A 15,470-nucleotide genomic window follows, 5' to 3' on the forward strand; every position below is an offset into this window, starting at 1 on the left:
CACGGGGGTGCTTAACTTTTTTCCAGGTGTATATAAAAGTATTTTTTAATTTTAAAATGAAAATTACTTTGCATGTTGGATAGGCAACATGCAAAAAAGAAAAAAGGCATGAGAAAAACATTGCTTAACAAACCTTAAGACTTAATAAAAATATCAGATATTTTGTGTATGAAAGCCTTGGAATGTTTACTGATAATCTGCCAAATTTCATGAAGATACTAATTTAAAAGTTATAGCATGAAAACTATAACAAGCACAAAATGGTTATGAGGTCGTTCCCAGGGACCGAGCCCACACAGAAAGAGTTAAGGTCCCACTCATGTATAGGAGTTGGTGAAGAAAGAATGATTGTATGATTATGAGGTCGTTCCCAGGGACCGAGCCCACACAGAAAGAGTTAAGGTCCCACTCATGTATAGGAGTTGGTGAAGAAAGAATGATTGTAATAGAGTGGAGAGAACAGGGGAAGAAAACACCCTATGATAACAGGAAAGGTAATGGATAAAGCCACCCTATAACCAGCGATTGTGGAGACCAGCAAACCACATGAAAAATGCAAAAAAGTTTGTAACAGCAGGACAGCTAAGAGGAAAGGAGTGGCAAATAGACCAACAACACCATTTCTGTTGATAGACAGACAAAGTGGAAGGGATAACACATGAATGGGATAAGAAAAAGGCTAAGCAATTGGAGAGTCTGGCCTAAGAGCAATGGATTGGACAAATCCCACATGTTATGATGAAAGCATGATACCCCTGGATAAAACAGTGACATGTGAGGTTGAAGCAATAAAGTGGGGATACTGGATAAAGGAAGAGGGGATTTGGATGCCAATCAAAGAAGTAGAGAAAACCAGGGTTGAGGTGGCCAAAGAGGCACCACCAAGAGGATCCCACATGGAGTGTCAGAAATAGGCATACAGAAAAAGGTGAAACCAGTACTGGCTGAGAGCATCAACAGCTAGATCCAAAGGATAAGGAATTTGGGAGCAGAAGAGAGGAAACTTGGAGCTGAGAGAAGTGACAAATGCATCTGTAATGGTTGCTATAAGAAGTGACCATGGAAATGTTAGGAGTGGATCATGACCAACTGATCCAATAGAAGAGGTAGGACATGAGAACATAGCTGATGAACAATGAGAAGTTTGAGCATGTTTATGTGGAGTGAACTCTTCTCCTGTGCCCAAATGTGAGAAGTTACATTGTCACTCAGAGATGTGCCCCAACCCAAGAGGAAAGTGTCTGTGAAAAGATGGAGATCTGGTCAGGGTGGTGGTAAGGAAATGCCAAACATGGTATTGGCACAGTCAAGCCATCAAGACAATTCCTTGAGAAGGAAGGAAGGTTCACAATTGCAAACAACAGATCCAGAGACATATTCTACAGGTCTTGCATAGTCCACTGGAGGAGGAACGTTTGCACCCCCAAAGGAAATGAGTGGTTCTAGGAAAGCCAGTCACCAAAAGTTAAAAAACTCTTGCACAGGATGAAAATGAAAAGCAAAAACCTTGGAGACCATATATTCCATAACATAAAGGCAAAAAGGTGAAGGCTGAGCCCAAATGAGATGAGAGTTGAAGAAAAATGCCCAGATGTACTAAATACTCTGTAAACATGAGAAAGGATTTGGAAAACTTGATATAATGTCATCATGCACCAGTACATGTTAAACATGTGAATCTTAGGTGAGAGTTGGGTCAAGGCTAGTGGCATGTAAATCTCATAGACAGATGTATAAGGAATATAGCTATTCTGTGTGAAAAGGTAAGGTACCATCTCAGAATTTGTAATTCCAACAAATAAAAAAGAATAATAATGCCATAAAAGCCTGCAAAATTTTGAAACATCATTGTTCTTGTATCATTAGCTTTGCTGAAGCCACAATGACATAAATGTTGGCTGAAATAAAAAGTTTTTTTTGTTAATATCCACAGAATAAAGGTTGTTTTTTTAACTTTATTGCCAAAATAATTTTATTGGTTTCTAATAATCATATCATACACAATTGTGAACGTTTATTTATGAAGACTACTTTTACAAATTGACGAAAATATATGTCAGAGTTTAATCACACATTACAACTATTACTGAGACTAGATGTTGCAGTATGTGTATGTAGTTAATTAGATAGACATTCCTTGGCATACATACTACATGTGTAATTTGAAAACACAACTGATACTTAATTCCTTTCAAAGTGAAGCTAGGTCTTGCTAAATAATTACCATTAACTTCATATCAAAGCAAGATCCTTCCACAGAACTAAAAATTAATGGTGTAATTAGTATAGCTAATTTAATATACTATTCTAACTACAAGCAGGGGTATACTGTGTCGTACACAAAAACTTTTAAAGATTATAATGCACTGATCCATCAATCGTGTACACTCACTAATAGCAATATTTTAAGCCATAAGTTATCATCAGAAGCTACACGTTATTAAAGTGTATGCACACATATGCTAGAAATGCATTATCATAACCTGTCCTCCCCCTTTCAGGTCAGTTGCAAGCCTTCTCTTACATTCTACCTATTGTACATAAAAAACAAACAAAAAAACTGTAGTTTAAAAACACTATACATTTTTTTTTTGCTGGATTACAAAATTAAATCTTTTCAGTACATAATTACACCAAGTTATACAATAATTCAATTTCAAATTTGCTTTCAACATCAAAGCTATGGGTAGATATTAGGAGCTTGGGAAAAAATATTTTGCTATTGAATAGATTACATTTATCCATCATATCCATGATGTTAACTATGAAAATCCCTTTAACTTTCCTTATTTATCTTTCTCATGAAAAGTTACTTAGAACTGCTCTATGAACCACAAAAAAAAAAGTTTACCAATGTATTTTCCTTTCGTAAAAATATATGCAGTTAACTGTGCTGCTCTCCTTATGGGATAGGAATTGGCAAGCTAAAGAAAATAAAAACAATTTCAATTATGTATTTATATCATTGTTACTAATACCTAGAATAATTCTTATTTTTTATATTATCATTCATTTTTTAAAAATAACACTTTCATAACAAAAAAAATGTTGTCAAACACACACTAAGATACACGAATAATCTTAGTGAATTGCTGATAAACAGTTTGAAAAATTTATAGAATTTTAACCAACAAAAATTAAATTTTTAAGTTAAAACTTACAATATAAATTAACTTCATCTAAATAAACAAAATCTTGGTGCTTACTTTTGAAAAAAGGTTAAAGCAATCTCTGTCAAAACACCCTGCTTTGAACAAAAAAAGTCATATAAAAAACCTATGAATGGAAACCATAGCACTCCAAGTGTTTTCTCATGTATTTGCATATACAACTGATGTCAAATGTTTGTTTCTTTATGTCTCATAAAGATTCATTGACTACTTTGGTATGCTGCTTTCCCTTAGAGCATTTTTTTGTTGGGAGTTCAATCACATAATTTGTTTTCTTAAAATTTATAACTTAACGTTCAGGATATTCTTAAGTACAAACACCTATAACCTATGCACAGACAAAGAGCAACACGGGCATACCTTTAATGGCAAATAAGTGAACATCTATACGTCTAGTTACAGTCATCAGTTCTCTGACTTATTTTACCAAAAACACATGCTAAAGGAACATTACAAAACTCAGAACTTTTTAGTTTGTTTGCCACAAGAACATAAAAAATATCAGATTTGGTTACACAATTTTTATCAGTAAATGATAAGTAAATGACACAAATGAGAATATTTCTCAACATAAGCAAATTTTAGTGCCATACAATATATTTTAATAATACAAGTTGTTCTTTTGATTTCTAACATTTGAAAGATCAGAAGGCAATACAGAGTGGAATCAGACCATAATGGTAAATTCATCTCCTGTCTTACTTCTTATTCAAGATAGATGAGAGATTCTCACATAGAAGATAACAATAAACATGTCATAGATCAACAGAAAGTATGTAACAAATTATACATATTTATTTTAAGTTGCTAATATGGGTAAATTAAGAATGAAAAACAATTCAATCTGATTTTCATTTTGACATTCAGTATTTATTGAGTAAATTTTCAACTTGTCTTCAGGTTGTTAAATAATAAGAGAACCTTATTATTTTTGTTTCTTTTTAAGACAAAGCTGCACAAGCAATAACCTATAGATATTTGTTGTACCCACCAGCGGTAACGAACTTAGAATTTTAATGTTAAAACCAATCAAACCTATTACCAAGCTATGGGGAGGAGGAGGAGGGGGTATTGTGCAGTCATTAATCTGAAGATAGCCACAATAGAGACGTTATGGCTTGCTTGATAAATAGCAATCATTAAGACCAAAAAACAGTTACATTTCCTTAAACATATCTATGAAATTTTTATTACTGAACAAACCATTGTAAATGTAATGAAATATACAGCCAGTGTACATGCATATGTATGTCTAGTAATACAACTGGTATGTGTTGTATTACAAAATGCATGATTGTTTAAATTCTGATTTTGTGATAAAATGATGTTTTATGGATTATATTTCACTGACCCATGAATATTTCAATAGTTGAGCTGAAAGCATCATACAATAAATTTAACCCTAAATGCCTCCTACATGAACAAGCAATTCTCTGCATTAATCAACTAAAGTTGTATTAAGCTGTCAAAAAAAAAACTTTATAAAATATGTTTTCTAATTTGCATGCATGCTTTTTTTTATCTAAAAGATAAAGTTTTGTTAAAAGCAAAAAAAATATATATATATATAACAGATTTTAACATTAAATCTTTTGTAGAACAAAAGTTATAATTTTCCTATATTGAAAATGTATTTTCGAACTATTAGCTATTCTCATCCAGTGCTGCCTTCTTTAGGAATTTTTTTTTCTTTATGCATGCCACAAGCCTTCTGCTCCCCCCTATTGGAATCAAATGATTCCAACATGTCTCTCATGTAAATCATCATGCATCACTTCTCCACCAACAGAAGTATGACATACTCACATGAAGGATGTCTATATAATATAAATCAACTTCCCCAACAGCAAAACTGACCGGAACCATCCAAAAAGCAATAACATCCTCGAAATAAGATACAATGAGGGACAGAAAAAAGGACAGAACTGGAACAATCCCCCTTACCTCCACTGTGACCCCTCGAGAGAGGAATATAAACAACCATAAACATGTGTGAGGACTTATGTTGATTGGTTCTACTCTAAATCCAAAACCCAGCCATGGGTTACTGACATCCACATGGGGGTAGGATGAGGGCTCCCAATCGAAGGGGTGAACTGCAATTTGACGTTTCTCTCCTTTGTGGAGGATAGCACATCATCTACACCCACAGAATACCACTGCCCTACTCTGCATTGAAGGGTTATAGCCATTTTTGTGTGGAACCCATTCAAGAGAGTGCCTCCATGGTCGACCACCCCAGCGGCTTGGAACTGGAAAGTAGTAAGGACTCCCATAATCCACTAGAAGAAAGGGTGGTAAGAACAAGGTGGAGAGTCCGGTGGAATGTCATCACCTGAGACAGTGCAATGGATGACCACGAAACCGATTTATTCAATACAAGGCATGGCAGGGATGGGCAGCTATCCCCTTCTGCTTTACCCATGCAGTCCATTGGCAGTACAGTCAGGGACATGCAAGTTTATGAAGCAATTAAATTGCAAGGTTATTCACCTACAAGCGAGCTTGTGGAACACTCCATCTCAACAATGAGAAGCCATGGAAGATAAAGCACGAGTCAACATGGCTGTACAGTGCAGATTTGAAGTTGAAGAATATCTGGTCAGGCACCACTTGCCACAGAGCAGGATCCATATAACGAGTAAATGAAGCAAGGGCCCCTGAAAGGAAAGAAAAGTATGAATACAAACTTACCCAGTCAAAGTTGCATTGAAGCTTGAAGAACAGCCACAGGTGGAAGACGAAAACCCGATCAAGAAGAAACCGCAACCTGGTGTACATAATGGGAGATGAGCGTATTAGGTGTAGTCCACATGTCCAACTGTAGGATTTCCTCCAAAGGCCAACAAAGACGAGATGTGAGGGAAAAGGTGAGGCATTGAATCTGATGAGAAGACACCTGGAATAAATTCCACGAGGAAGAAGACAAAGAGGAATAAGTCAAACGAATGAAAAGTCGAACCCAATTGGTGAGGGTAGAAGGGGAAAGAACCCGAACAGAGGAAGACTGCCAAGGGATAAATAGTCGGGAACAGGTACCATGGAAGGAAGCCATGAGGGCAATATAACAATAAAGAGTATGGACTGGACATAGAAGTCTATCCAGATCAGGACGAGGGTAGAGATGAGAAATAAAAGGAAGGGAAATAGACAAAAAGGAAAAGTTACCCTCCCTAGCCATCGAGGTCTTTGGGAGAAGGGAACGATCCACATAAAGGAGAATATAGATAGGTTGGTAAAGTGTATGTAAAATGTCAATGGCAAACAAATCAGACCTTCGACATCCACAGGTTAAGAGGAGAAGGAAATACGTTTTAAGGGAAAGATGAAACATGGAACACGAGGAAAGTGGTTCAAACGGAAGTAAAGTGAAAGAATGGAGGACCACATTAATATTCCAGTCTGGCAAAGAATGGAAGGAATGCATTAACATGGTAAGAACAAGGGAAGCAAAAACTTGATGGTATTGGGAAAAATGATGATATGGAATAAGGCAGCCTGATAACCCAAGAGCAAGGAGACCGAAGACCTCCAGTCAAAAAAGCCACATGAGAAACTTTGCCACTTGAGCCACAGTAGATCAGTCAGTGGGGAATCCCTGAGTCACAGACCAACTGAGGAACACTTTCCATTTGTGCTGATACACCTATATTGAAGAAGGACGTATGGAACAAACTAAAAGGAGAGCTACTTGATGAGAGAAACCTGATCTCAAAGCCAAGAACTGGATAAAAACCAGGCATGAAGACGAAGGACGTGAATGTTAGGATATATAACTGGTGACTGAGGTTGATGAATAAAGGAGGGAAGAAGTACTGGATGGCAAAGTTGCAGTTGTTGTAATCATGGAAACCACAGTTGAGCTCACCAGTAAGGAGTGATCAGAAGGACTTGACACAGAGTGGTAAGGATGAGAGAGATCACATGATTAAGTAATCTGCTAGGAGGATAAACATTTGTGGGACCAATCCTGGCTGAAGGCATTAACAGTCAGAGCCTAAGGATGAGGTACCATGGACCAAAAGAGGAGTAACTTGTGATTGAGGTATGTGGCAATGCATCTACATGGAGAAAACCCCACCAATTGCAAAACCACCGGAAAACAAGGGGATCTAAAGACTACTCCATCGGATAAATATTGGTCGGGGCGAGAAAGACAATTTTCTACGATGATTGAAAGCACTCAGAACATGAGACACAATGAGATGAATGTGGTGCATGTGTGCCCAATATAGTAGATCCAACAATCGAAAACAGAGATCTCGCATGGCTGCCTCCTTGGTGGTTGATATGTACTACCACCATAGAATTATCAGAATGAATCATCACTAGACAATGTCTTGTGAGAAGAAGGGAGTGATTCAAAACCCAACAGACTATGATAAGCTCGAGGACATTGGTATGCAAAAACAATCTACAAACTAACAACCTGAAGCCTCCTGGTGATTGACCCATGCACCCCAGTCCTGAAGGGATGCATCGATGAAAAGATGTAAATCTGGATGAGGAGGAGGAAGTGGGACACCCAGCGACATATGGCCTTGTCCAACCACCAATGCAGATTGTCCATCATTATCAGGGGAGGGGGAAAACCAAAGAGGGATGGGATGATTGATCATGTAGTAAGGAAGGACACGGTTCACACTAAATAGGGAAGAGGGATAAAACATCACATACCTGAAAAATGAAATCCAAAAAGACCATATTAAGCCTAACTGACTCCTCAGACAGGGCATGGGAAGGCACGGCAAAATCAGGAGGTAGAAATAGACAATCTAAGTCTTCGTCCACCTGAACAAGCTTAGCTTGTTTGGGAGGAAGTGGGGCAAGGTCTAGAGACAGAGGTTGACCCATGTAACATTGAATCTTCCGGTGAATAAACATGGATAAATCTCCTGCTGGATCGCCCACACCTGAGGTCTGAGACATAGCACTAGTAGCAGATGTGATCCCCAAAGTGGTAACATGAATTTGAGAATTTATAATGAGGAAAAGTCAACCAATAATCGAAAGTGTAAATAACAATGAGACTATAATAAACTGGGATTAAAGTGAAGTTAAGAAACAGTCTTAATAGAAACTAGAAGTGAAGTTAAATGAAGACCACTTCATGAGTATACTAAAAACAAACGTGAAACTTTAAACAAACAAAAAAGAACACATCCGAGCACAAGTGCTGCCAAACAAGAAGTGATAGTTTAGTAATGGCATATAGAGGGAGTCACATGCATCATGTGAGTACGTCACACTCCTATTGGTGGAGAAGTGATGCATGATGATTTACATGAGAGACATGTTGAAATCATTCAATTCCAATATGGGGTAAGAGAAGGCTTGTGGCATGCATAAAGAAAAAAATTTGCATATAAAGGGCAGCACTGAATGAGAATAGCTAATTTTGTGAGAGGAAGGAAGTATCGTACCAGAAAACTGTTAACCAATGAAAAATATATTAAACATATATCTCACCTGTTCAATCAAGTACTCGTTGTTAACCAGGTACCTAAAAATAAAGACAAAAATATCACTTACAACTTACACACTGAGTGCTACTAAAACCAAATAATTACAGTGAAAGTACTTGTAAGAACATGTAGACTGATATCCTTGATTTTTTTTTTTTGTTTCACATTTTTACTTCTTGAATGAAATGAAATCTAACTAACTTGCAAGGAAGGTAGTGAGCATTACAATTTTCAAATCAAACTTATAAAAGTAACAAATAGACTAAATTTGGGGGAAGGTTTGAAGATAAATTTCACTAAAAACAAGACTTTTTTTGGTGACTAACATGCATATAGAGAACATATACAAACTTACAAAGTATTTATCAAAATAACGTTTTAATTAATTCTAGAAAGAATTGATTACAATACATATTTTACTTGACCATCCCAATATTTATTACTTCAGTGTCTTCAGATAACTGGGCAGACATTACTGCATAAGACTTCACTTCGAGAGGCTGCCCAAGAGCATAAATTGAGTAGTTTTAGCTGTTACTTACTCTATTCATAAGGAAACATTTTTACTCCTGTAGTTTTCTAGACATCACCTACACATGTTGTTAGACACACATTACTTTACAACTGCACTGTGATAACCTTCTTACTTTCCTTCTTGAAATATCATAGAAAATGTATGTGTATATACATATATATGTATAATATATCTATATGATATATTTACTCATATACTGCTGTAATTACAGGATCTCAGGAGCCTACTAGAACTACTGATTCTCCAATTACATGATGATGTATACTATCATGTAGTCAGCCGGATAACTGTGTAAATCAGGCTAATTTTACTGCTATGTCCGCAGATCACTATACTTTCCCTCTTCTTAGCTTTCACCATAGTAATTTCCAGCAAAACTTTATCATTAGACTTCTTGACTGGGGTTATACCTTCAATGCCATCTTTTCTAGCATACTCTCTCTTTTACTTTCAGAACTATATAAAATATATTATGTGTACTTTTTCTATTCTTGAAGAAGATGACTCTGTATATCAAGTTGCTGAATAATTTACTTTGTTTTGTGTTCCCTGTGGAAAATTCTATTGGCATACATAGCATGTCAAGAGCCCTATAACATGAAAAAATAATTTTTGCCACATTTGCTGCTCTCTATTGATATTTAACTAGAATAATAAGTAAATGTTTATAATTACTAAGCCTTAGTTAAAACAGTGTTTTCGGTAGATATCTGTAGGCAGTGTGATGAGCCAAAGGTGTCTGTGCCAATGCAAAAGCTTCTACGGTGGTGTGTATGCCACTAATAGCATCACATCTTTTAAAGTTTTTGACAGACTGTTTATTTCCATATTCACAACTCACATCAATTTTTTGCAAAGGCCAGATCAAAACAACAAACAAACTTAATCATTCTCTTTATGCTGCCATTTATTCACAGGTTTGATGGTTCGGGAAATTCAAGTATACACAATAATCATCTATTTGATACTCCTTAGTTTTCATTTAGTTATAGGTAGTTTTGTTGGAGTTTTAAAAATGAAGGTGATTTTCACAAAAAAGCCTTCAATATAAAATTTACATTCCAACTGGTACAATCTGCGACTACAAATGAAATAAGACACAAAAGCCTCTGAAGATACTTGAAAATAGTGTAGTATTTCACTTATAACCACTTAAAAAACATATATAGAACAGACTTGGTATCTTTAAAGTATGAATCAAACTTTTTTGTTAACAAATAGAAGGTTGAAGCTGATATTTTAAGCCACTTCAACCTCCAAAGGCCACTGGAGAAAGGTGTAGTACCTTAAGAACTTCCACTTCATCTTGAGTAAGTTACAAGTGACAAATATACTTAGGCCAAATAAAAATATATGTGTGGTTCCTGTTACATCAATTTTCAAAATATGGTAGGTTGGTAGGAAAATATCTTAGCATGTAATAAACCCATAATATTATATGTTATTGCTAAATTAACCTTGGTGGGGCAGGGGGAGATGACATATTATTTAAATTTTGGTGTGATATATTAGTATTAAAAGCTGCTGTTTATAACTATTAAAAATAAAACTGTAGTCACAAAGAGTATTACCTCTATTTATCCATCAAATGAAAGTACAAATGAAATTGGTACATGAATCAAATGAAATGAGTGTACATACCTCTTGTACATACAATATAAATAATAAAGTGGTACATAAATAAAATGAAATAAGCTACATTTCTTTGTTAATATAACAAAATGATACTGATAACTTAAGACAACACAACCTGTGAATATAAACAAGCTAAAATAGATGGTGAATCAATAAAACAAACTTTACTATTTGAGGCTTTAACCTCACTATTTTTCCACCATGCTCCATACAGGGAGGAAATTGCTAGTAATAGCAAACACCCTCTCCACTTACTATAGCTTTCTGTATAGAGGAGTATATACAAGCAGTGAAAATGCAACAAATATGGAGGGCATATTGAACAGCGCTCAACAGCACAAGTAACAGCAGCAAGATGAAATGGAGAATCCTTCAGAGATAATATTCAAGGAAAATGTTTACACTTTAGCTGTCAACTGCTTCATACACCAGTGTAAATACATTAAGATATCAGATCTTGTTTTAAACTGATTTTTTGCAATTGCCATGGTCATTTTTACATTGCTTTATATTGGAGGAGTGAAATTCAAGAGCATCAAGCACTCTTCCCAGTTTTGCAAGAAGAGTTGAAAAAGGGACATTTTTAAAAACATCCAATAGAGCAGAGTGATGATTTTAGATTGTACCACATAAGAAAAATGGGCACCAGTAATTAAATTTAATTTTTCTTTAATTTCAAATCCTGTTCTATTAAAACTGCAGATCAGTTTATTATATATTAATTTGAAAGGAACAATAAACTGTCTAGAGTCGGCATAGATTTCTTAGGGTCAGTTGGGTAACCAGAACAATACATACATTTTTTATTTGGCCTTATGTAGTTAGCTTGGTCAGGAGCAGACTGTATAACATTAATCCAAGAAGCTAAAACATTAATATTGCAAAATATTAACTGACGAATAATAAGCAGCTTGAAGTTATCAATTGTTTTCCCCATAGTAGCAGAGATAGGGGGCCTGCTATAAAAACTAGCCTTATGTATATTATATATATATACGTGAATTTGAATATCTTATTTATTTAAAACATGGAATAGTAGCAGTAGTAGATACTCGCATAGTAACAGGTTAACAAATCCCAAGTCGCGACAACTACATTTCCATGAGGTTGACTTCAGGTACAGAGAAATACATCTTGAAAGCTTGGTGTGTGAACATAGAACAAACATATCCAATTGTGGCATTTTCTAATCTCAAGATAACACTTAAATAACATTAAGATGTTTCAAGAATCTCTGAATATAATATGATTAAAATATCTTGTCTAAATAGAAGACAACTTCAGCAAACACAGAATGCAAAACACAACTCTTGGTATTAGTGGCAGCTCATTCTGGTGAAGTAATGCTTCAAGTAGAATTTCCATGTCCAAGTCCTTAATCTAAACACTAAAACCAAATAATTTTTACCAATAATTACGTTTTACTTGTAATAACCTAAGTGTGGTAAAACATTGATTTATTTCAACTAAAACTTCAATTATTGCTTAATATTTCTGCATAATGAAACACGAAGTGTGTTAAAACAAATCACACTGACTGTGTCAGGATGGCTCATTGTCATGCCAACAGGAGAGCCTGGTTTGACAATCTTTACAGATTGAGAAATGAGCTGTGCAAAGATAAGGCATTTAAAGACATGTAATAAGTTCATTTCCATTAGGTGAAAATGCGATCATGCATAGTGAGTGCCTTACCTATAATGTGGCAACTTAAATTGTGTCAAAACACAACTTTTGTGATAAAATAAACCTCCTATCAATAAATGACAGCTGTTTAATAATCAGGAGTTGGGCAGGTTTAAGGACAGTTGAAAGACAGATATAATGTGATCCATCTTTTTAGAATGTTAATTGTTATGTATATGAGAAAAAGGTGTGGAATTGCATTTTAAAAAAGCATTTCAAATGGTGCCATACAAACGATTAGCAAAACAAATCACATCAACAGTCTAATAGATAATCTCATCCTGACTAGTTTAAGAGAACAGTTCTGATCCAGTATAAGCAACAGTCCATCATCCAAAGCAAGTACATACACTGTAGTTGTATTGCACTTTTTGTATTTTGCATTGTAACCATTCTTTATTTCATTCTCATGAACCCAGGTGTTCAGAAAAACACAATATTATTCTGCAACAGATATTTTGTCATACGACCTGTTATTAAGCAGACCTTTCCCGCTGCTTTACACATAATCAGTGTTACCTGAATATAACAAAGAATTAGATAAGTCATTCATGCCACTAAGGCAGTGTTTTATCGTTAGTAGTAGAAACAACAATTTCAGGATGCATTTATAGACATACTGATTACAAGTCCAAAGTCCATAAAATCTCTAGTTATGTCTCACTTGGAATACTGTGTACAGTTCTGGCCACTTCTTCTAAGAAATGATAATGACTTGCAGGAAAGAGTTCAGAGAAGAGTTACCACAATGATTTCAGGTTTTCATTGAATAGAAGAAAGGCTCAGGGGAACAATTGAAGAACCGGAATCCATAAACCCATGATGATGTTTTCAACAAAAATGTTGCTGGCAGTAATGTTAGAAGACACATGCTTAGGATATGAAAAACTCAGACTTGACTTCAATGAAGACAGTTTCACTTTTCTAATAGGATATTGACTCATGGAATAGTTTGCCTTTAGGTGTGGTAATACTGGTAGATGCTACAACACTGAAGGAATTAAGAGGAGATTGGAAGAGTGTTTATAAACCAGAGTTGGATATAAAAAATGAGTTCCTATATATAGTTTGGAGAAGGGCTATAGTGAAAAATGGCATAGCTTAGGTGGGCCAAATGGTACCTCATTATCTCATAAAAATGAAAACAGTTTACATTACGATAAAACAATTATTGCAACTTTCATAGTGTATTTCATTCAAACATCTAACATGTAATAAATTTAAAATTATTTTTAATACATATAATTTTAAGACACCATGAGTAGACACACTGCACATATTCTTGGAAAAAGTTGATAAAACTGTTTAAAAACATTGCTACTCCATTTAGTATAGGTACATATATGTTCACAGAATAGGAACTTGCAGTTAACTGAATGTGCATGGGGTCAGACAATGGATCAACCTCTTAATGGAGATGTAATATTAACTATAATTCTGAATTTATGAAGTCTATTTTTACAAAATAGGACAATCTTTTATTCAGCAGTACAAATGTGTTGTACATTAAAAAATCAGACGTTACTCTAGATATGTCTATTAAATGCTGATGTCAATTCGCCCAGACTCTGACAAGTTGGAGTGCAAGGTGATGTTCATGTGAAGAATAAAAATACTTTTATCCATTATAAAGTTTGCAAACTGCATTTGAATAACCTCTACAACCTTCCAAGTGCATATCTAAATATTTTTTCAGTATCCTTGTGTATTGTATCTGATAATTTTCTACTCTAACAATAGTAAAATGAAATGTTGTAAAATCAGCAATATAGGGTAACATGAAATGTTTATAACTCTGATGTCAAATGCATAATACCATGTTGAATGGCACTCTGTACAAGGCTGGGTCATGCACACTTTGACTTCAACCCATGCACCTAAGGTTAATGCTTAAAGTAGCAAAAATATGGTAGATTAATTCCAATTTCACAAACATAATGAAAATTCTAAACTTGGGGTATTGAACATCATACTAATTGAAGATATTGTATAATGTACATATTATGTTTTCAATGGCTGGGGATGTGGTAGCATCTTCCATACTCAAGTTCCAGTGTCCCTCTTTGATTCCAGTAGGCTGTGGAATTTCTAATACTATTACTAGTAATAGTAATAGTGTTACTTTTAAAATTTAAGTACAACTACTTGAAGACCATGTGGTTTGTTTAAAGGTAAGCTTTCAAGGTATGTCAATAACAGACTAATTAAGGCTAATAGTTAATATTTAACAGTGACTCAGTGAGTTGCTAACATTTACAATGTAACTAACAGTAGTATTTAGTAACGCTAACAGTCACACTACTAGTACTAGTATTACTATTAGTAACACTAGCACAGAAGTAATAGTAATAACTAATGTCATAAATATGGTAATATTAATGTCTTATGACAAATATAATTAATTAAGCTTACCTTCGTAACAAAAAATTAAAATTAGTACTTACCGAAAAAATGTTCTTAACACCATTTCTCCATTAACTGTGTTATAACACGGCGGTAGGTTAATAATTCAACTTTCCTAAAACCAAAACAATTTCTTGTTTGTTAACGTATACTGAAAACACTGGATACAACTAACCAATAAGAATAATACTGCCCTCTAAGAACTTATATATATATTTTTTAAAGGCTGTTTTTATTTTACTTATTTTGATGAACTTGTTGTACTTACAAAATGTCGTTAGACAATATATATATAAAGATATAATACATAAAAGGACAAGAGAATTCGCTAAATGATACGTCTTACCTAAACATATCATTATTAAGGGAAAAATACTCAGGAATTGAATTATTAAATTACTTGTAATTTTATACAGATCGTTAGACAATACATATATATATATAAAGATATAATACATAAAAGGACAAGAGAATTCGCTAAATGATACGTCTTACCAAAACATATTGTTGCGTCAGCGAAGTCACGTGACTAGTGTCACGCCACGTTTTCTAGAAATATCCTGTTCCTTCGTGAAT

The 15,470-nt window shown here is 34.7% G+C and overlaps 1 protein-coding gene across 1 annotated transcript in view; it reads right to left on the reverse strand.

Moving 5' to 3' along the window:
* Positions 1-15,073, reverse strand: part of LOC106465526 (uncharacterized protein NCBP2-AS2 homolog) — a 27,307-nt gene extending 12,234 nt beyond the window's left edge. The window contains exons 1-3 of the mRNA XM_013925751.2: positions 14,936-15,073; positions 8,640-8,673; positions 2,852-2,924 (exon numbers count right to left, since the gene is read on the reverse strand). Coding sequence (XP_013781205.1) covers positions 2,852-2,924; positions 8,640-8,673; positions 14,936-14,958 — 130 coding nt within the window. The 5' untranslated portion in view covers positions 14,959-15,073. The remainder of the gene's footprint in view (positions 1-2,851; positions 2,925-8,639; positions 8,674-14,935) is intronic.
* Positions 15,074-15,470: the final 397 nt, after the last annotated feature.

Source organism: Limulus polyphemus, unplaced genomic scaffold, assembly GCF_000517525.1.
Source record: "Limulus polyphemus unplaced genomic scaffold, Limulus_polyphemus-2.1.2 Scaffold1971, whole genome shotgun sequence".
In the NCBI taxonomy this organism is placed as follows: Eukaryota; Metazoa; Arthropoda; class Merostomata; order Xiphosura; family Limulidae; genus Limulus; species Limulus polyphemus.